The sequence below is a fragment of the Pelophylax lessonae genome (genome assembly GCF_965119305.1).
Source record: "Pelophylax lessonae genome assembly, chromosome: 5".
Classification (NCBI taxonomy): Eukaryota; Metazoa; Chordata; class Amphibia; order Anura; family Ranidae; genus Pelophylax; species Pelophylax lessonae.
Window position 1 is genome coordinate 67,674,208 of NC_138772.1, and position 23,431 is coordinate 67,697,638.

At 46.3% G+C, this 23,431-nt stretch overlaps 1 protein-coding gene across 1 annotated transcript in view; it reads left to right on the forward strand.

Annotated features, from left to right (window-relative positions):
- LOC309556055 (macrophage mannose receptor 1-like) overlaps positions 1-23,431 on the forward strand; it is a 256,698-nt gene that overhangs the window by 114,668 nt on the left and 118,599 nt on the right. Inside the window, exon 15 of the mRNA XM_082258349.1 lies at positions 20,495-20,639. Coding sequence (XP_082114475.1) covers positions 20,495-20,639 — 145 coding nt within the window. The remainder of the gene's footprint in view (positions 1-20,494; positions 20,640-23,431) is intronic.

Genomic DNA, 23,431 nt, shown 5'->3' on the forward strand with positions numbered 1-23,431 from the left:
AAATCAGGTGAACGGTGTAGGAATTACAACAGTTTGTATATGTGCCTCCCACTTTTTAAGGGACCAAAAGTAATGGGACAATTGGCTGCTCAGCTGTTCCATGGCTAGGTGTGTGTTATTCCCTCATCATCCCATTTACAAGGAGCAGATAAAAGGTCCAGAGTTCATTTCAAGTGTGCTATTTGCATTTGGAATCTGTTGCTGTCAACTCTCAATATGAGATCCAAAGAGCTGTCACTATCAGTGAAGCAAGCCATCATTAGGCTGAAAAAACAAATCAAACCCATCAGAGAGATAGCAAAAACATTAGGTGTGGCCAAATCAACGGTTTGAAACATCCTTAAAAAGAAAGAACGCAACGGTGAGCTCAACAACACCAAAAGACCCAGAAGACCACGGAAAACAACTGTGGTGGATGACCGAATAATTCTTTCCCTGGTGAAGAAAACACCCTTCACAACAGTTGGCCAGATCAAGTACACTCTCCAGGAGGTAGGTGTATGTGTGTCAAAGTCAACAATCAAGAGAAGACTTCACCAGAGTGAATACAGAGGGTTCACCACAAGATGTAAACCATTGGTGAGCCTCAAAAACAGGAAGGCCAGTTTGCCAAACAACATCTAAAAAAGCCTTCACAGTTCTGGAACAACATCTTATGGACAGATGAGACCAAGATCAACTTGTACCAGAGTGATGGGAAGAGAAGAGTATGGACAAGGAAAGGAACTGCTCATGATCCAAAGCATACCACCTTATCAGTGAAGCATGGTGGTGGTAGTGTCATGGTGTCGGCATGTATGGCTGCCAATGGAACTGGTTCTCTTGTATTTATTGATGATGTGACTGCTGACTAAATTCAACCAAATGCTTCAGAACTCATTGGACGGCGATCACAGTGCAGATGGACAATGACCCGAAGCATACTGCGAAGGCAACCAAAGAGTTTTTTAAAGGAAAGAAGTGGAATATTATGCAATGGCCAAGTCAATCACCTGACCTGAATCCGATTGAGCATGCATTTCACTTGCTGAAGACAAAACTGAAGGGAAAATGCCTCAAGAACAAGCAGGAACTGAAGACCGTTACAGTAGAGGCCTGGCAGAGCATCACCAGGGATGAAACCCAGCGTCTGGTGATGTCTATGCATTCCAGACTTCAGGCTGTAATTGACTGCAAAGGATTTGCAACCAAGTATTAAAAAGTGAAAGTTTGATTTATGATTGTTAATCTGTCCCATTACTTTTGGTCCCTTAAAAAGTGGGAGGCACATATACAAACTGCTGTAATTCCTACACCGTTCACCTGATTTGGATGTAAATACCCTCAAATTAAAGCTGAAAGTCTGCAGTTAAAGCATGTTTGTTTCATTTCAAATCCATTGTGGGGGTGTAAAGAGCCAAAAAGATTATGTTGTTGTCCCAATATTTATGGACCTGACTGTATATATATATATATATAGATATATATATATATATATATATATATATATATATATATATATATATATATATATATATATATATATATATATACACACACACAGTATATATATATATATATATATATATATATATAGAAAAATATATTTTTTGTAGGTTCGATCTAGTCCAGAGTGCGCAGGGTGAGGGATAATACCCTATATTTTTTTCACATCAAATTGATTACTGACTGTTGTCCATGTACTCTCATTTCTCTGCATATTTGCATGTGGATCCTGTGAGTTTGTTTGCAAGCACACCTTCTGCTTTCAGCTTTCCTTGTTACATGCATGGTGTGAACCAAGCAAGCTGCAGCTGCCAGAGTGTAACAAAAAATATGTAAAAAAAAAAAAATGTTTTTTTACTTATTGTAAATTAAGTTCCCGGAGTTTGTTAAAGGACACGATTCAGAGAAAATTGGGTTATACTGCTGTCTACATGAGGATATAGACACTGGCAAACAACAAATAAAAACATTTGCCAACCTAGTGTAGCACTGCCCCCTAGAGAGCTGCTGAGAATTCCACCTTCTGGATTCCCCTGGGTTACCCGTAGCAACAGTCTGTAGAAACTTATGTAGCACTACTCCCAAGGGAGCTGCTGTGTGTGGGTTCCCCTGGGTTACCATAAGCAACATTAGAGCATTCAGACATTTTTCCAAGTGTTTTTACCTCAGACAAGAACCAGTCCAGTTTCTTTGGTTTTTAGGATTTATTGAGAACTTGGATAGGAGAAGGGATGAGAGGGATACTCCAACAACTGAACTATGCATAAAACAGGCAGGGACTGTATAGAACTGCTGATTGACGCTGATTAACGCTGACTGATGCTGGTCACGGCTAGGCCACTTACTAAATTTCACCTTTGACTGTGAGAAGTCCTTTAAGCTCCCTAAGGTACTCCTTCCTGAGGTAGCTGACTTGTAATGCTGACTTTACTGCTGAGAAACTTCGGGGCCCTTCCTGGCACCCCCTTTACCCCCAAATCTTCAGGGCTTTACAACTTGGCACTCCCTTTACTGTAACACTCTGGGTTAGCTGGCTCCTTGATACCCTTGACCTCTCTGGAGTGGTCCCCCCTCTTAGGCAGACCCCGGGGCAGATCTTGAGTACTCACGATACTGTTTTTCCAGAAGAACACTGCCCAGCAGCTTCACTCGGTCAGCACACACTGGATCCTCTCAGCACAGCTCAACCCCTGGTCCCTAGGCCGACTGCCTGGACCACCTTCTTCACTTCAGCAGGAGGAGAGACAGATGTCACCTCCTCCTGGGACTTTGCTCCCCGCCAAAAGACCCTCACATGCCCCCTCAGGATTTATTTCCAATCCCAGGATGCATTGGAGCAATGCCCACCCACTGGGACAGTCATAAACCCTGGTGTGCTATTGGCTAGGTTTCCTCCAATGTCCAACATGGTCCCTCATTGGATAGAGTGGAGAGACTCCCCAGACTCAACAGGTAACACCTGGAAGCATGTGACAGGCTAACTAACAGATCAGGGCCGCACTATAATTTGCCTAGCACCTACTTAGGAGGGTGCTACACTTATCACTTTAGACACTTGGCTCAGACAATGAACAGTCCAGGGGATTTGTTTTTTTTGTGTTTTATTTTAGAACTGGGATGGTAGAAGGGATGAGTGGGATACTCCAACTATGAACTATGCACAAAGCTTGAGGACAACTGACTGTAGTGTGTGCGGCAAGGCCGCTGCTTCACCTTGCCACTGAAGTGAAGATAATGAATATAATCCTGAAATAGTTCCTTTTCAGGGTCCTAACTTGGCACCCCCTTTCTCACTTTCTGTGCGTGCTAGCCCCTGTCCACTGACTCTCCACTGGGGTGGTCCCTTCCTGGGAAGACCCCTGCCAAGCTTCCCGGTACTCAAGGACACTGTTTTTCCCAAGGTTGCTCTGCCTTTAGCTCCACTTGTCAGTATCCTGGACTTCCTGGCTCAACACCACACTTCTGGGTCACTAGGCCGACCGCCTGTGACCACCTTTCATACAGACAGGAGGAGATACAGCTGTCACCCTCCTCCTGGGACCTGGCTTCCCGCCCAAAGACCCCTGTCACCGGTGCCCGTGGCTTTTATAACATATGCCAGGATGCACCACTGTTGTGCCAACCCACTGGAATAGTCATAAAAGCCGGTGTGTCACTGTCTGAGTTTCCCCCACTGTCCAACAGGCTCCCCTATTGGATACAGTGGGGACACTCCCTCAGACCAGATGAATCACATATGGACACATGCAACAGGCCTAACTACTGATCAGGCTCCCCTGATAAGCAGATGGAGCCAACTATAGTTTACCTGCTTCTCCCCTGATCAGCAGGCAGAACAAACTACGCTCCCTAACTAGCATCTACCTAGGAGGGTTCTACACTAGTATAAAAGCAGTACTAGGAGTAAGATCATAAATACAGAGGGGTGGGACCTGCAGGTTTATGGTAAGATCCTATTTTCTTTATCCTTCACCGAGGGACATAGTATTAAGAGACAACTGGGACATCCAAAAGCAATAAAGCAATCCAACTGAGGGGTGGGCAACAGTATAAAAAAAATATTAACAGGCTCACACAACAAAACAACAGAACTAGGGGCTGAAGGACATTACACCCACAGCTGGCATCACATGAGGCCTGAACATCCACCTGGTGGAACTTATAAAATGTGTGAACAGAGGACTAAGTGGTAGACTTGTAAATCTGGGAAACAGTTGCTTGATACTGAAAAGCCTAAGAGGCACTCACTGAACTCTGTGTGCCTTGACAGGAAAGATTTTGTTGTGCTATCCTCGCAGGAGCTGCTTGGTAAATTGGTGTCCTCTGTTCTTCTATCTCAACTCTGAGAACAACAGCGGGATGACGTCACTTTCTGTAGCCCGGCTACATACACCTAGAAGTAACAAGGTACACCCAGAAGCCCTGGGAGAAGAAGCAAGGCTCACACTGCAGATGGTGGAGCCGATGCCTTTCATAAGTTACATGTGTACTTCCTGGTGCAAGGTTACGCACTTTTAAATGTGAGTGTATGTACAGTACATTGTTTTTACTGATTGCATTTGCTTGTTGTTTTTACTGATTGCATTTGTGCAAAAATGCAAAATGTACATCAAAAAGCACTACAGAAATTACCAAAAGCAAACTGCAAAGGTGTGAACTCCATAGTTTAAGTACTATTAATGCCTAAAGGTTGTTATAATAGTAGTAGCTCCTGGCGTTCAGCCCACACAGCCTACTTTGAGAATGAGTCACACCAGAGACTGTGCCGCTACTCTGGACCTGGAAAGCACTCTGTAGCAAACTAACAAAGTACACAGAAGTCTGGAAAGCGCCACAAGGACTTAATGCCAAAGGAAACATTCCAGGCAGCCCCTAGAATCCTCCTGGCCAGAGTCTGTGTACCTCCAAAGCTATTGCGGAGGATGCACCAATCTGGATAGCTGCACATGGAGACTAGCTCAACCAGAGTGTAAATGAAGTCTTGTTAGAAGAAAAAAAAAATAAAAAAATGTCGAGTAAAAACAGTTAAACATTTCTCATTAGTGAAAAGACATTCATGCTCCTTTGGTGCTAGAAGAAAACTGAGGCATTCTGGGATTGGGAGCCGTTATACCACATTGGTCACTGTTTATTTTGTTTGCCAGTGTCCAAATTCTTTTTTTTTTTAACATTTCTACAATTGCTTCCTGGTTTCTGGCCTAAGCCAAAATTATGTCATACTATACAGGAGCCATTATGGTAAGGTGACCAGATTTTTAAAATTAAATTGTGGGACATATTTTTATTTTTTATTTTTTTTTTAAATTGCACAGGACTGCATAATACACAGAGCGCTGGGCCAACGACTGCGTAATACACAGAGCGCTGTGAACAGGACTACATAATACATAGAGGGCTGGGCCCATGACTGCGTAATACACAGAGCACTGGGCACAGGACTACATAATACATAGAGCGCTGGGCACAGGACTACATAATACACATAGCGCTGAGCACAGGGCTACATAATACACAGAGTGCTGGGCACAGGACTACATAATATACAGGAGGGTGTTAGGCATAGAGTGCAGGGTTCAGAGGTTTGCTATGCACAGAGGACTCTTCTACCCCCACATCCATAGCTCACCTCTGCACCCTTCTCTCACAGATTATCTCTGCAACCATCCCTTAGCCCTTTCCCCACAACAGCTAAACTCTCCATCTCTCCATTTAGCTGCATCAGCTCTGACCCCTGCTACCCCACTGCCCTCACCTGTGTACAAACAGACCCCCCCCCCCAATCTACTCATCTCCCGTTTTCAGCCCTCCACACAGTCAATTTTTGGCTCTGCCTCTCCTCCACTGAACAGCAGCAGTGAGATTGTCCAGCAGGGGAGTCTGCATCTGATCCACCAGGCTGTTTTTCAGCCAGCATGGGATGCCCTGTCTACATTAACCTGGCCTGAATCCAATGACAAAACCTGGGACTGACTTGGACCGGGGACAGTGTCCTCAATCCGGGGACTGTCCCTGGAAACCGGGGACGTCTGGTCACCCTACATTATGGGCTTTCTCAGCTAAGCACACCCTCCTTCCTGCATGTCTGAGCTAAGGACAAATGGATACCAAGAACCTTTTCCCCTTCTCAAGATGGGGTTCTATCAGAATACCGCTACCCATCAGAAAATGCAACGGAAGTGACGTTGTGAACAAAATTGCTTATTGTGCATGCGCTATGCATTCCAACATGGCCACTATGCGTTTCAATAGGTTTCTCAATCTGACAGAACATGAAGGAGGCAGTGGACATCTTCTTACACCCAAGCAAGTCCTCAATTTTACACTTATTTTAGCCGTTAACTCACCTTATATACTGAAATAGACTATTTCACCGAGACCGAGTGAAATAGTCTATTTCACTATATAATCAGTGCGGGGTGCACCAATAAGGCCACCTTCTGCCTGCAGGCTTGTCATGCGTTTACTATAATACTAATAGTACTATAATAATAAAAATGTAATACTGTATTTCATGATATAAGGTTTACTGCTAAAATAAGTGTGAAATTGAAGACTTGTCTGGGTGTAAGAAGATGTCCGCTGCTGCCTTCGTGTTCTGTCAGATTAGGAAAACTATTGGAACACACGTATGGCGCATGCGCAGTAAGCATTTTTTGCTCAGAACGTCACTTCTGTTACATTTTCTGATGGGTGGCAGTATTCTGACAGGACACCAGCAATGGCTAGAAATGTGGGGGGTTCAAATTGATTTTTACTGCCTCCAGCCACATGTTTAAACATAGCCTAAAGTCTCGTACACACTCGTCGAAAATCGGCAGGGAATTTTCGTCCGACGACCGTTCTGCCGATTTTCGGCTTGTTAGTATGATGCTTCCGACAACCAACTCCGACTTTTCGGCCGAAAAAAAAATCTGGTGTGCAGGCTATAAAATTTTTGTCTGCCGTCAAAACACGGCCGATTTTCGTGCAGTCAGTACAGATTTCGACAGGGAAAAATCTAATGAGCAAGACTGGGCATGCTCAGTGAAGAAAGAACACAAAGAAATCAAACCAACACATGACATCACTTCTGAAGTAGAATTTTGTCGGGCGAGAAAATTCGTGTGCAGTCTAGGCACATTCCAACCAACAAAACACCACTCTGGACAAAAGACGGACGATCGGTTGGCCGATAATCGTTGCGTGTGTACGAGGCTTTAGGCAAAATAAGGCAGAGTAGATGATCAGGAGTTACACACTCAGAAAACAAAACTCATCCAGCTAGCAGTAGTTCTACAGACAGAACTGACTTGTTGATATAAGAAGTCACAGGTTAATGGTCAAGCTTGTGTAGCACCACCCCCGCAGGAGCTGCTGATTATATTATTGGGTCTACACCCTGCCTAACAACCCAATCAAATTGGCTCGATCCCTCCTCAGGCACAACTGACCCAGAATAGGACTGGACTATCAAATAGATACACAGGTTGGAATACAATACTTCACTATGCAACAATACCTTGTTACCTTCTTGAATAGTAGTCCTTCTGGGTGACACAATGGAACAACGCACAAGATTGTAATTAACCAAACTTAGTTTACTATATATCAAATTGAATAGGGGAGATACAATACAATACAATACAAGTCCATAAAAGGTTATTTAAAACAGCTTTAAAAAGGTAAAAGAATACCCCCACACTCCTCCTGCATTAAGGCTAGACACAGTACCAGGTAGGTGGGCCTATCTGAGTCCCTCCCCCAGAGTTCTCTTCTTTCTTGTTGATCTTCGCTAGCAAGGTTATTGAATAGAGCTCATTTGTAATCCAGATTAGGAATAAAGATCAAGAGAGAGAAAACAACGAGCTGTTAGTTGTCACCGCAGGGTGTCTGCGTAACTGAGCAATAACTTCTGCGAGAGAGATAAGCCTCTGGCGACTCCTTTACAGACCTTATTGTTTGTCTATGAGTCTCCTGAGAGAGTATGGTGATAAACCCCGGGGTTTTATCACCTCCTGCTGCGCTACCGCTATCTGTAGATAAAACTGTCTCTTCAGCAGATAAAGTCAGTTATTGGGCATGTGCCCTCTCACCAACAGAAGTTTCTCCTTCGCGCGCTTCCACTGCGGTCTCAGTCCTTTGGCTATATGCCAGCCGCGCGGGGTCCTTCTGGCGGATGACTTCCGGTCTCGGCAAACAGCAGTATGACCTCCAGGAATGTGCCTCGTGCTTGAGATGGGACGGTTCCACGTCGTCCCTCCAGGCTAAAAGGCTCTGGCCCAATATCCAGTGTCAGTCCTTCACTCTCGCTCGCTGGTTCCTCAGAGTCCAGCGCAGAAAGGCCCCCCTTCGCGCGCTTCTCTCTCCTTTAAATAACCTCCCCCATAGTGCCGTGCGGTGCAGCCATGCACCCTGGATCTTGCAAAGCAGCCTGGGAGATGTAGTTTCTTCATCTTGTGAAAAGGAAGTCACAGCCCAGGAAATTCCATGCAGCTACCACTAGAGGGAGCCTAGTTCCTTCCCACATATCAAACAGTGTCTTTAGGCATGTTTAACCCCGCTACACACTCCCCCCACTTGAGAAACTTTGGTCCCCAAAGAGGTCAACAGTATGTACCCTAGTGCATAGGTTGGCATTATACAACAAAAACATTAACATTTTGCTGAAATAAGTCAATCTGAATATATCCAATTTTGTATTCTAATAGCAGTGCAACAGTAAAACGATAAAGTGCAATTAATAAGCAAATAAGTGATTTCTACAGTGTTAATATAGTGCTGATTTCTAGTGCTTTTATATAGTGCTCCTTTAAAAAGCACATGTGCCTTTGCAATTTCTTAAACACTTACATCTTAAAGTTTGTGTTGAAAAAAAAAAACATCAAAAGGTGAGAAAGAGAAAAAAACATATAGTGAGGTCAGAGCAACAAAATGTGCGCAAACATTAACTCACAAAGTAAACCAAATTGTGAACATCAAAAACTGTGCTTATTATAATAACCAAACCCAATATCCTTATGTACAAACTTAAATGCAAACGTTTTCTACTTCAATACTTTGTTCTCATGATCTCTCACAGACCCCCCAAAACTTGGGTGGCTTGTACAGTTGTGCCTGGGGGTGAGCTAGGGTTGTCCCCCACCAAATCTACAGTGGAGGAACTAGGCTGGTCAGGAGACCTTTTGGAGATAAAAACAGCTTCTTCCGAACATTCACCCAATTGATCATAGGTCAGTCTCTTAGGTTGGTGAATGACTCTCCTTTCCCTCTGTTCCCGTGGAGGCATGCTCTCAGAGGTACTAGGATCAGGCACTTCTGAGGATTCTTCCATGTCCCCCTCCTCATGTTCCAACACAGAGGCACCTGATGGCTCAAGAGAGGTCAGTTCTTCTTCAGAGAAGGGTGCAACCTCCTCCTCAGGATCTTCATCCTCAGCTGCTTCTTCTGGAAGCATATGAAAGGGTATGAATTCAGGGGCTTCTGCCCGAAGGGCTCCTCTATCAGCCAAGTCAGACGAAGACAGGGAGGCAGGTGTGGGTTCTGGCAACTGAGATGACCACAACCAGTCGGGTACCTCCTCTTCATCTTCCAAATCTTCAGATGGAGAACTTCCCTCTCCCTCATCTGGGAGCATCGTCTGAGATCTGGTAACTGGTCTGGACCGGCGAGAAGTCGAAGGGGCCGCTGACAAGTCTTCCACAGGGGGCATACGAACCGCTTCAGAGAGAGGCAGCAAATGGTTCCGATGCCAAGCCTTCAATGGACCCACACTTCCCTCAGGCCGAATTTGGTACACAGGAAGGTTTGGCAGTTGCTTACAGATAACATAAGGTTGGGACTTCCAGCGGTCTGCCAACTTGTGTTTTCCCGGGACACCCAAGTTTCTCAACAAAACCCTGTCCCCTGGTTGCAGGTCATGGATCCGAACTTTTAGGTCGAAATTTTTTTTATTCCGCAGTCCACGTTGATCAGATGTGGCCTGAGCCTTGTCATAGGCCGCTTTCAGACTCTTCCGCAGTCGGTCCACATATCCTCTATGCGATGCTGAAAAGGTATGATCAGGCGAAATGCCAAAGGCCAAATCCACTGGCAACCGAGCCTCCCTTCCAAACATCAGCCCAGAAGGGGAATATCCAGTAGCATCACTGACAGTGCTGTTGTAGGCATGCACAATGGCAGCTACGTGCCTGCCCCAATGCTGTTTCTTCTCTGAGCTCAAAGTCCCCAACATATCCAAAAGAGTCCTGTTAAATCGTTCAGGCTGGGCATCCCCTTGTGGATGGTAGGGAGTGGTTCTAGTCTTTTGAATGCCTAACATATCTAACAGTCTCTTGATCAGTCTGCTTTCAAAGTCCCTTCCCTGATCAGAATGGAGGCGCTGTGGTAACCCATAATGTACAAAGAACTTCTCTACAAGAACTTTGGCTACCGTTGAGGCCTTCTGATCCCTTGTTGGGAATGCTTGAGCATATCTGGTAAAATGGTCTGTTACCACAAGGACATTCCCCTGGCCACTCAGATCAGGCTCTAAGCAAAGGAAATCAATGCACACCAGCTCCATGGGTCCCTGACTTTGTAGATGGCCCATTGGGGCTGCTTGACGTGGCAGAGTCTTCCTCTGTATACACCGGACACAAGAATGACAGTATCCTTCAACTTCGGCCCTCATACAAGGCCAGTAGAACCTGTCCCTGACAAGCTGAAAGGTTCTTTCGGGCCCCAGATGGCCATGATTATCATGAAGAGCGGCCAGAACTCCCTCTCTGTATTTAGCTGGTAAGAACAGTTGCCACTTCTCCTCCAGATCTTCAGATGGACCTCTCCGGTAGGCCACTCCTTCTCTGATCTGTAACCGGGTCCACTCTCTATGCAACAGACGGGCCCCCTGAGGGGAGTCAGTTAGAAGCAACTCAGGGCTCTGGATCTCCAGGGCTTCCAAGAGAAGTTTTCCCAAAGGGTCTTCCAACTGCTCCTTCCGCAAGTCCCTTTTGGACAGCCGGGGCAAACCCTCCCCTTCAACTTGGGTCACCTGGCAGTAGCATTTGGGTACTCCGATAGCCGAAACCCCAATCTCTTCTGCTCTTGACCCTCCTCGGGATCGAAATTCAGTTCCCTGATATAGGGCACGCACCCCTTCTGGAGCCAAATGAGTCCATTCTTCCGCAGGTTCCTGTGGAACATGCAACCTTCTGGATAGGGCATCTGCATCCCTATTTCCGATTCCTGGCCGATACTTCAGGCTAAAATTGAAGCTAGAGAGGGCAGCCAACCATCGATGTCCTGTTGCATCCAGCTTGGCCGTAGTCAACAGATAGGTGAGGGGATTATTATCTGTCTTGACAATGAATTCAGCTCCGTACAGGTAGTCTTTCAATTTGTCAACCACTGCCCACTTCAAGGCCAAGAATTCAAGTTTGTGAGTAGGATAATTCCTTTCAGCAGGCAGTAGGCTTCTGCTCACATAGGCAACAGGTCGCAGATGACCCTCATGCTCCTGATAAAGTACCCCCCCCAGCCCATCTCGGCTGGCATCAACATGCAGTTCATATGGTTTTGTGGGGTCCCATAGGCCAACACAGGGGCAGTGGTTAGGGTTTCCTTCAGCTGGACAAAGGCCCCTTCGCATTCCGGGGTCCACTGATCCTGGATGGATTCCTTAGCCTTCCGGGGGCCTATGGTGGACTTCGCCGGCTTTACCAACTCAGGGACATCATCTTCTTCATTCTTCAGGAGCTCATTTAGGGGTCGGGCAATCTGGGCGAACCCCTCCACAAACCTCCTGTAATAGGAGCAAAAGCCCAAGAATGACCGGAGTTCGGTCACATTTGTGGGTCTCGGCCAGGAAGCAACAGCATCCAGCTTGTCCGGGTCAGTGGCCACCCCTTCTTCAGACACGATATGGCCCAGGTAATGGACCGAGGACTGATAGAATTGGCACTTCTCAGGAGAAAGTTTCAGACCTTCTTCATGTAGCCTCTTCAAGACCTTTTCCAACCTCTCCTCATGTTCTTCTAAAGTTCTGCCAAACACGATAACATCATCCAAGTATACCAGTACCTCTATCAAATTCATATCTCCAACGGTCCTCTCCATCAGCCTTTGGAAGGTAGCAGGGGCCCCGGACAACCCCTGAGGCATGCGATTGAACTCAAAGAACCCCACAGGGGTGATGAAGGCTGTTTTCTCCCGATCTTCGGGGTGCATGGGGATCTGATAATACCCACTCTTTAAGTCCATCACACTGAACCACTTCGCCCCTGACAGACTCTGTAGGGCATCTTCGATTCGAGGAGTGGTATACTGGTCTGGGATGGTTCTTCTGTTCAGCGTTCGGTAGTCGATACAAAGCCTCAAAGATCCATTTTTCTTCCGGACTACCACTATCGGGGAAGCATACGGGCTCCTGGATTCTCGGATAATCCCGATCTTTTTGAGCTCTGCCAGCTGTTGACGTAGATCTTCTAAGTCACCTAAGGGGACTCGCCGGACTCTCTCCCTGAAAGGCTTGTCCTCACTCAGGCGGATCTTATGAGTGGCGCTCCTGGCACATCCCACGTCAAACTCGTCCTTAGAGAATATTTCCCTCCATCGAGCAAGTTGTGCCTTGGCCCTCTTCACCCATTCCGGCGGGAGGGCAGCGTTTCCAGAGCAAAGCTCCTCTATAACCGCTTCACCCTGTTCCTTTTCTTTGAAATCAATGGGGGCAACTGGGGTAGCCGGGTTGACTTGGCCCAGGAGGACTCTGGCCGGTACCTTCACTGGTGTAATAGAGGTGTTTCTGACACTCACTAAAACCCTTCCACGGTTTTCCTGTAACACCTTCAAAGGGATCACCTCAGGGATCACTTCTATCCCTCTCTGTCTCTCCTTTTGACCTGATTCAAAGATAATGAAGGGACCCGGCTGTTGCCATGTGAGTTTAACAGAAGCCTTAAAACAGGCCACCTCTCCTGGCTGTAAGACCTTTTCTGCTCTATCCAGCTTCCAGAGTCGTCCAACTCCTTCTGCGGGGGTCTCTTGCTCCAACACTAATCGTTGGTAGGCCTGCCGTAGCATGGGATGGATCCTTGGCGCCTGAGCATCTTGTCCCTGGACCAGTTGTATCAGAAGGCGCCTTACCAGGTCAGTGTTTGTTCCTACGATGAGAGAGCTTTTGTTGGCCCCTGGTGGACGAGGACAGACCACCGCTAAGGTGTCGAAGGTTTCCGCTTCACCAGCCACTGATGGATCAAAGGTCAACTTGATTGGCAGATACCCGTCATAGGGAAAACTTTGGGTCCCAATACCCCATATCTCCAGATCTTCCAACTTCTGCAAAGGTAGATGGGTAAGATATTTATCATAGAAGTCTCTATACAAAAGAGTCACCTGGGCCCCTGTGTCAAGGAGGGCTCTTGTGTAAATTCCTTCCACCTGAACCGAGACCACTGGGGAGGGCCCGACCAAGTTAGTTGGGAATTCTCTTGATGTAGCCTTGTTATCTGATTCAGTTCTCTGTACCCTGGCCCTCTTCTCCTTTTTCTTCCTTGATCTAGGCCCCCGCCGAATCCGGTGTGCATTGACTTTCCTTCCCTCAGTAACCCGGAGTCTAGAACTGGGGGTGTTATATTTGGGTCTGACCCCCTGACTCAGTTTCCCTGATCCTGCACCACTTCTGGAGTCCCTTAAGACTGGCGGACACCCGGTTGACTCCTTCACCGGTGTCCTCTGAAGTTTCCCGCTGGCTCGCGAGGTTTCGCGGCAGCATTTCCTGAGCTGGGACATACCCTTCTAACATGCCCAACTCCCCCGCAGTTGAAACAAGTTAACAATCTTGCAGGCCGTGGCTCTGGATCTGTGCTGAGACTAACAGGTTCATCTGGCCTCTCCGATATACTCCCCTTGGGTAGAGTGGATACCTGACCAGTCAGGATGGACACCATTTCTATCAACTGAGACACTTGGGTCTTTAGGAGTTCAACTTGAGAGTCACCCTCTTCCACACTTATCACTCCAACCCGGGCAGTTGAGTCAAACTGCCGACTTTTCTTCTTGTTGTCCAACATGACCTCTTCCTCTCTGACCATTCGAATCAGATCGGGGTATTCTAGAATGCCGCCATCTCGACGAGTTCGTAACAGTATGGCAATGGGATCTAAAGGTTGAGCCCCTTTCAGAACCTGTCGTGCACGAGTCTCATCTATTTTCCGGGGGTCTATTCCTTTCTTTAACAGAATCTGGTGGATAATCCTATCCAGACGTTTAATGAATTCGGACAACTTCTCCCCCTCTTCTTGATAACAGTGGTCCAACTGGTAGAGAAGTTCAGCCGCGTTCTCCGTCCGACCAAACACATCTTGCAGAATGTCCAAATAATCCTGTGCAGTGCAGTTCTTCTTGCTAAGCTTTAGATTACGTACAGCCTCTAATGCAGGTCCCCTTAAACTCTCTGTGATCCTCTGCTTCTTGTGCTGTTCTGGTACCTCCCATTCCTCCAAAGCCTGAGTGGCGGTATCTAGCCACTCTTCGAACCCATCTTCTGCTGAAGGCACAGGCTGTTTCCCAGAGAATGTCCGGAGCTTCCTATATCCAGTCATCAGATAGCTCGAGGAGTCCCTGCTACATTTTGCCACAATCTCCCCAAGAACAGCACACAGTTCTGAGCTAAAAGTCGACAAAGGTGATGACTCAGGATGCCCTTCTTGGACACCTTTTTCTTGGCTGGATACCCCAGGGGTGGTGGATGAGGGACCCGCAGTAGGAACTCCTGGATGTATCAGGAAAAGTTCTGTTTGGTCAATAGTTTTTACACTGTTTCCATTGAAATAATCAGGGACCCCTTTCCTCGACTCACACAGTGCATACGTGTGTGGGGCAGTGGTGTCAGTTTTTATGTCAATCACCCAGAATTTCCTGTCTGTGGATAGTGCCCTTAAAACAGGGAGGAGCTTTTCTTCAGTCCAGGCTTCTCCCTTGATTTCAACCACCAGGCCATTTTCCACTATGACATTCTCTTCCTTGCACCACTCAGCAGCAGCGACAGGATCCATTTCTGCGTGGGAGGGGATTCTGGGGCTGAGAGGGTTGTGTTGCAGGACTGTAGAAATCCCGGACGAGCCCCCACGTGTAGCACCACCCCCGCAGGAGCTGCTGATTATATTATTGGGTCTACACCCTGCCTAACAACCCAATCAAATTGGCTCGATCCCTCCTCAGGCACAACTGACCCAGAATAGGACTGGACTATCAAATAGATACACAGGTTGGAATACAATACTTCACTATGCAACAATACCTTGTTACCTTCTTGAATAGTAGTCCTTCTGGGTGACACAATGGAACAACGCACAAGATTGTAATTAACCAAACTTAGTTTACTATATATCAAATTGAATAGGGGAGATACAATACAATACAATACAAGTCCATAAAAGGTTATTTAAAACAGCTTTAAAAAGGTAAAAGAATACCCCCACACTCCTCCTGCATTAAGGCTAGACACAGTACCAGGTAGGTGGGCCTATCTGAGTCCCTCCCCCAGAGTTCTCTTCTTTCTTGTTGATCTTCGCTAGCAAGGTTATTGAATAGAGCTCATTTGTAATCCAGATTAGGAATAAAGATCAAGAGAGAGAAAACAACGAGCTGTTAGTTGTCACCGCAGGGTGTCTGCGTAACTGAGCAATAACTTCTGCGAGAGAGATAAGCCTCTGGCGACTCCTTTACAGACCTTATTGTTTGTCTATGAGTCTCCTGAGAGAGTATGGTGATAAACCCCGGGGTTTTATCACCTCCTGCTGCGCTACCGCTATCTGTAGATAAAACTGTCTCTTCAGCAGATAAAGTCAGTTATTGGGCATGTGCCCTCTCACCAACAGAAGTTTCTCCTTCGCGCGCTTCCACTGCGGTCTCAGTCCTTTGGCTATATGCCAGCCGCGCGGGGTCCTTCTGGCGGATGACTTCCGGTCTCGGCAAACAGCAGTATGACCTCCAGGAATGTGCCTCGTGCTTGAGATGGGACGGTTCCACGTCGTCCCTCCAGGCTAAAAGGCTCTGGCCCAATATCCAGTGTCAGTCCTTCACTCTCGCTCGCTGGTTCCTCAGAGTCCAGCGCAGAAAGGCCCCCCTTCGCGCGCTTCTCTCTCCTTTAAATAACCTCCCCCATAGTGCCGTGCGGTGCAGCCGTGCACCCTGGATCTTGCAAAGCAGCCTGGGAGATGTAGTTTCTTCATCTTGTGAAAAGGAAGTCACAGCCCAGGAAATTCCATGCAGCTACCACTAGAGGGAGCCTAGTTCCTTCCCACATATCAAACAGTGTCTTTAGGCATGTTTAACCCCGCTACACTTGTATCAGCTGACAGAAGTGCTAGCTCTGGTAACTCAGATAACCACTCTTCACAACTGTGGTGAGCAGAAAAGCACCTTGAAATGTACAACGTATTGAACCTTGAGGTGGATTGGCTACAACCGCAGAAGACCAAATCAGGTTCCACTCCTGCTAACTAAGAACAGAAAACTGAGATGGTAGTGGTCATAGGTTCACCAAGCCTGGGCAGATAAAGACTTGAAAATGTTGCCTGTTCTGATGGATCTCATTTTCTGCTGAGACATACAGATGGTAGGCCGGCCACCTGGATCTGAAACCATTAGAAGAACTTTGGGATGTGGTATGTGGATGAGGATGTGGTAGAACGTGAGGTTCGCAGCATGAATGCAGCAGGTAGAGAATGGAAAGAAAAGGGGGTTCAATGACCCCCCTTTTATCTATGGGAGAGTGACAGGTAACAGGCTTAGTAACAAGGGCAGATTTGGAGGGCTTAGTTTGAGGAGAAAACCTGTTGCTAGGGGGAGATAGTGTCCTTAACCTGCGGTTGGTTAGAATAAGCCCCTATCCAGTTAGGCCTGCCCTGTAGCTAGGAAGATTAGGTGAGGTATCTGGTTCTTTCCTGAAATCTTCCCACCTTCTGAGCTCGCCTCAGCCCTATTTAAGGGGGCTCCCAAGGGACGGATTCCTCAGACCACCTCATCACCTCAAGTCGTGCTGTTCCCCTCCCTCCCTCCCCTTTGTTTGTCGCGGCCAGTATATTATTTTCTTGGGTCACCTTCGCTTATAAAGCTTAGGGGGACGATATTTACCTGTTGTGTTTCAATTTATGATATTATTTACGAGTGGATAATTGATGTATTAATTCATTTATTCATTTGTTTTAAACCTGGGCCGTAGTGGCCGGGTTTATTTGACTGGTTTTTATAAAACGTTTACAAGTTTAAAGTGTTTTGTTGATACAAATAACAAACGGCCGCGGCCTAACCACTTAAGCCCCGGAAGATTTTACCCCCTTCCTGACCAGGGCCTATTTTGCGATTCGGCACTGCGTGACTTTAACGGACAATTGCGCGGTCATGCGACGCTGTACCTAAACGAAATTGAAGTCCTTTTTTTTCCCACAAACAGAGCTTTCTTTTGGTGGTATTTGATCACCTGTGCGATTTTTTAATCATGCGCTATAAACAAAAAAATAGCGTAAATTTTGCAAAAATAACAATATTTTCACATTTTTTATATGAAATTCCCCCCAAAAAAATGTAAAAATCAAAATTTTTTAACATTTTAGGCCAATTTGTTTTATGCTACATATTTTTGGTAAAAAAAATCGCAAAAAGCCTATTTTGATTGGTTTGCGCAAAAGTTATTGCGTTTACTAACTAAAGGAAAGATTTCTGTCATTTTTGGTGTTTTTTTTTTTAACGCGTAATGGCGGCAATCTGCGATTTTTTTTTGCGGGACTGCGACATTGCGGCGGACGGATCGGACCCTTGACTGATATTTTTGACACTTTTGGGGTTACCAGTGACATTACTACAGTAATCAGTGCTATACATATGCACTGTTACTGCAAAATGACACTGGCAGGGAAGGGGGTTAACTTTTTTTGAGAGGGAGGGGTGGTCCCTAGGGGCGTAATTCTAACTGTGATTGGCTGTGGCTTGAGGTGTAGGAACAGTGATAAACGGTCCTACATAGTAGAACCGTATGATCAGTGTTTCTACACAGGGGAGAATGACAGGCAGCTTGTTTACATCAGCCGCCTGCCTTTCTCTCGCTCTAACGGACGATTGCGAGTGCCCGGCGGACATCGGGTCCGTCGGGCACACGCGCGGGGGGGGTCCGTGACCGAGCGGAAGCGGGAGCGCGCCTCCGGCGGCACGTGCTCGCTCCCCAGAGCCTCAAAGGCTAGTGACGTACCCATACGTCACTTTGCCTGTGAGGGGCTGACTGCCGCAGTATATGTACTTGCGGCAGTCGGCAAGTGGTTAAGGGGGCTCCCAAGGGACGGATCCCTCAGACCACCTCATCACCTCAAGTCGTGCTGTTCCCCTCCCTCCCTCCCCTTTGTTTGTCGCGGCCAGTATATTATTTGTTGGGTCACCTTCGCTTATAAAGCTTAGGGGGACGATACCTGTTGTGTTTCAATTTATGATATTATTTGCGAGTGGATAATTGATGTATTAATTTATTTATTCATTTGTTTTAAACCTGGGCCGTAGTGGCCGGGTTTATTTGACTGTTTTTTATAAAACGCTTACAAGTTTAAAGTGTTTTGTTGATACAAATAATAAACGGCCGCGGCCTTTTTAAAATCCAACAATTTAAAGCGGAGTTCCACCCTGGAATACTTTTTTTTAAATAAAAATACCCCCGGGACAGTCAGGGCTAGCACATTCCACAATGGCTAGCCTCTGATCTGTCCCGGGTTGCACTTACCTTTTAGGACAAATACTTACCTTGAAAAAGTATTGTCCAGCGCTGCCATCTCAGGTGTGGGCAGCTTGAAGCCAGCACGATCCTCTTCGGCGTCCTCTTCCGTCTTCTTTGGTCCCACAATGCACTGCACCGGCCCCGCCGTCACTTCCGGTGCGCGCGCATCATCCCTCCACAGCTTCTGGGCATGCCCAGAAGCTGTTTAGAAGGGAATGACGCGTGCGCCCCGGAACTGACGTCGGGGCCGGTGCAGGCGCATTGATTCCTGGGAGCGATGACGTTCAGCTCCCAGGAATCATTGCAAAGCCAGGAAGTGACGACGGGCCGTGGCCGCCGAGGGGAGGAAGAAGGAAGTAAGGTAAGTATATTTTCTTCTCTACGAGGTAAGTAAAAAAAAAAAATGCGATTATCCATTTGTTTTTCAGGTGACCCGGAGCGAGAAGATGGAGGTAAGTATCATTTTAGGGTGGAACTCCATTTTAAGTGTGCAGTGTCATCTTTTTAGTATAAGTTTAGTAGTTAAGAAATCCTGTCTACTATCCCATACAAAATCTCAAATAAATGTTGGTATGATGTGGAATCCATGGCACAAATAAATACAGTAGTGTTAAACCCTCAGCATTAAGCAAAATAAAATAAACATACTCTGCAGGACTTGTAGTTTGCAGCTTTCAATGCTGCTGTCTCTTCCTAGTCTCTCAGTGCTGCTTCTCTGAACTTTCAGTCTTCACAGTAAACAGTGCGGTCTCCAGCCAGTTTAGTTTTTTTATTTTAAAAAAGATAGGGAGGAGGATGCGGGTTGTGTGTTTCTATTGATGCACACAACGCCAGTCTCTTCATGCAAGGGTGACTCCATATTATGTTGCAAAAGAAAGGAGCCACCCTAAAACTGTAAACCTGGGGCAGTGATCATGGCACCAACTTAAACTTGTAACATAAGCAAGGATTAAAACATAAAGAAGGTGTATGTTCCATTAAAAAAATCAGAAACTGAGGGTTTAATATCATTTTAATGCAGTAATGAGGGCAAACCGAGGATTTACACATTATTGTTATAGTGTTCTTAAAGCGGAGTTCCGGGCACAAAAAAGATTTTTTTTTTTTGTGCCCCTCCGCTAGGTATGCCGCACCTGAAAAGGAATTGGATAGTTATTTTTTTTTTTTTTTGTTTACTCACCTTTTTATTGACGATCGTAAATACTCACCTATGACAGCTTCCTCCTCCAGCGCCGAGGCTCACCCCGTCACTTCCTGCCTCGCGATGATTCCTGGGAGCTAAACGTCATAGCTCCCAGGAATCAATGCGCCGCACCGGCCCCACTCGTCATTTCCGGGCGACGCCGCATTCCCCTGCTAAACAGCTTCTGGGCATGCCCAGAAGCTGTTTAGGAATGCGGCGCCGCGCCGGAAGTGACGAGAGGGGCCGGTGCAGTGCATTCTGGGACACGAAGACGCAGAAGAAGACAGAGAAGAGGACCGCGCCGGGTTCAGCTGCCCACAACCGAGATGGAAACGCTGTGGAAGAAAATTTCTAAGTAAGTATTTCTTCTAAAAGGTAAGTGCGAACCGGGACAGATCAGAGGCTAGCCATTGTGGAATGTGCTAGCCCTGACTGTCCCGGGGGTATGTTCAACAAAAAAACGTTTCTCTGCCCGGAACTCCGCTTTAATAAATTGCTCAGTGAATGTAAATGGGCCATGTTGAAGGACATAAGAATTAATTCCAGTTTGGGTACCTAAAAAACAGGTTGTGCTGCTTATGGTTGTTGATCTCTTTCTATGTTTCCTTTAGCTAACTTATGAAAATTGGGCTTTTGGAGAACCCAACAACTATGGAGGTGTGGAACTGTGTGGAGAGCTGCGTTTTTCGTATGGACTGCGGTGGAATGACCAGAACTGCGAAAGACTAAGAGATTGGATCTGTGAGCTTAAAAAAGGTAAAAACCTGAGCATATGTGGAACCAGTTTTATACTGTCTACAGTGTAGGTGATTAAGACATGCCTGGAAAAAATAAATAAATAAATAAATAAATAAAAAAAGACATGCCTGGAGCTTGAAGGAAATGATAAGCATAGGGCATACATGACAGGGTAAAAGGAAAACCAGGCAGTAGGGGATTAAATTAGTTGTTAGGATATGAGAGGTCAGGACTAGTGTTGAGCGAACACGGACTGTATTATTCGTGTTCGTACCGAATAATTGGATTTTTTTTACCCGAACACGGACACGGACACTTTACTGTATGTTCGGGTAAAAATCCGTGTTCGGTCGTTTTATTTCCGGGTTTTGCATGCTTTGGCGCTCTTTTCATGGCGGGCTTTCAACAGCCAATCAACAATCGTTTAACTGGTGTGCCTTAAGCCATCCCAGCCATGCCTGCAAATGTCTTAGTAGCTGTGATTGGCCGTCTGAAGCATGTGACCAAGTCTTTATAAGTTCGAGGCAGCCGCCGCAGCAGCGTCATTCTGCTGCTTAGCTAAGGGACAGAGCACACATCAATGTGCTGGCTGCTGATTAGGGAAAGATAGGCAGGAAAAAACCATTTGTGTCCGGATAGAATTGAGGGACAGGTCGGAGTGTTTAGGCAGGGCGAGTTGTAGGCATTTTAGGGATAGAGTCTGCTGAATTATAGGGTCAGTGTCTTCTACAAACTACAATCGATATTGCTGTGTGGGGGGTGGGGTGAATCTGCACTCAATCCTGATCTACGATCTCTTCTCAATCCTGTTAGGGACAGAGTCTGCTGAATTTTAGGGAAACTGTGTTCTACAAACTACAATCGATATTGCTGTGTGGTGTGGGATTGGAGATAGGCAGGTGTCAGTGATCCACATCCATTTTTCTGTGTGTGAGCTGCAGTGAACACAATCTTTTTGGGCTGCAGTGAACACAATCTTTTTGGGCTGCAGTGAACACAATCTTTTTGGGCTGCAGTGAACACAATCTTTTTGGGGTGCAGTGAACACAATCTTTTTGGGGTGCAGTGAACAAAATCTTTTTGGGGTGCAGTGAACACAATCCTTTTTGGTGTGCAGTGAACACAATCTTTGTGGGGTGCAGTGAACAAAATCCTTTGTGGGGTGCAGTGAACACAATCTTTTTGGGGTGCAGTGAACAAAATCCTTTTTGGGGTGCAGTGAACAACATCCTTTTTGGGGTGCAGTGAACACAATCTTTTTGGGGTGCAGTGAACAAAATCCTTTGTGGGGTGCAGTGAACACAATCTTTTTGGGGTGCAGTGAACACAATCTTTTTGGGGTGGAGTGAACAACATCCTTTTTGGGGTGCAGTGAACAAAATCCTTTTTGGGGTGCAGTGAACAAAATCATTTTTGGGGTGCAGTGAACACAATCTTTTTGGGGTGCAGTGAACACAATCTTTGTGGGGTGCAGTGAACACAATCTTTTTGGGGTGGAGTGAACAACATCCTTTTTGGGGTGCAGTGAACAACATCCTTTTTGGGGTGCAGTGAACACAATCTTTTTGGGGTGCAGTGAACACAATCTTTGTGGGGTACAGTGAACAGAATCTTTGTGGGGTGCAGTGAACACAATCTTTGGGGGGTACAGTGAACACAATCTTTGTGGGGTGCAGTGAACACAATCTTTTTGGGGTGGAGTGAACAAAATCATTTTTGGGGTGCAGTGAACAACATCCTTTTTGGGGTGCAGTGATCAAAATCCTTTTTGGGGTGCAGTGAACACAATCTTTTTGGGGTGCAGTGAACAAAATCCTTTGTGGGGTGCAGTGAACAGAATCTTTGTGGGGTGCAGTGAACACAATCTTTGGGGGGGTACAGTGAACACAATCTTTTTGGGGTGCAGTGAACACAATCTTTGTGGGGTACAGTGAACAGAATCTTTGTGGGGTGCAGTGAACACAATCTTTGGGGGGTACAGTGAACACAATCTTTTTGGGGTGCAGTGAACACAATCTTTGGGGGGTACAGTGAACACAATCTTTTTGGGGTGCAGTGAACACAATCTTTGGGGGGTGCAGTGAACACAATCTTTGGGGGGGTACAGTGAACACAATCTTTTTGGGGTGCAGTGAACAACATCCTTTTAGGGTGCAGTGAACACAATCTTTGTGGGGTGCAGTGAACAACATCCTTTTAGGGTGCAGTGAACACAATCTTTGTGGGGTACAGTGAACAGAATCTTTGTGGGGTGCAGTGAACACAATCTTTGGGGGGTACAGTGAACACAATCTTTGTGAGGTGCAGTGAACACAATCTTTGTGGGGTGCAGTGAACACAATCATTGTGGGGTGCAGTGAACTCAATCTTTGTGGGGTACAGTGAACACAATCTCATACTTCTGAAGATTTGAGGGTGCTGCCTGTTCCATACTCCCCCTACTCCTCATCTAGCCTTTTAGGGGTACAAACAATAGTAATTGGGGCCTAGTGTGGTTGTGTACGTGTGATATACATACACTTTTTTTGGATCATATTTTCTATTCCGCTATTTAATCAAAAACCTTTGGGGATCAGTTAAATTGGGGGATAGTCTGTGTTGGTACGTGTGAGAGAGATCCACCTTTCCAAGTTGTTGGGGTTCATCTCATACTTCTGAAGGTTTGAGGGTGCTGCCTGTTCCATACTCCCCCTACTCCTAGCCTTTTAGGGGTACAAACAATAGTAATTGGGGCCTAGTGTGGTTGTGTACGTGTGATATACATACACTTTTTTTGGATCATATTTTCTATTCCGCTATTTAATCAAAAA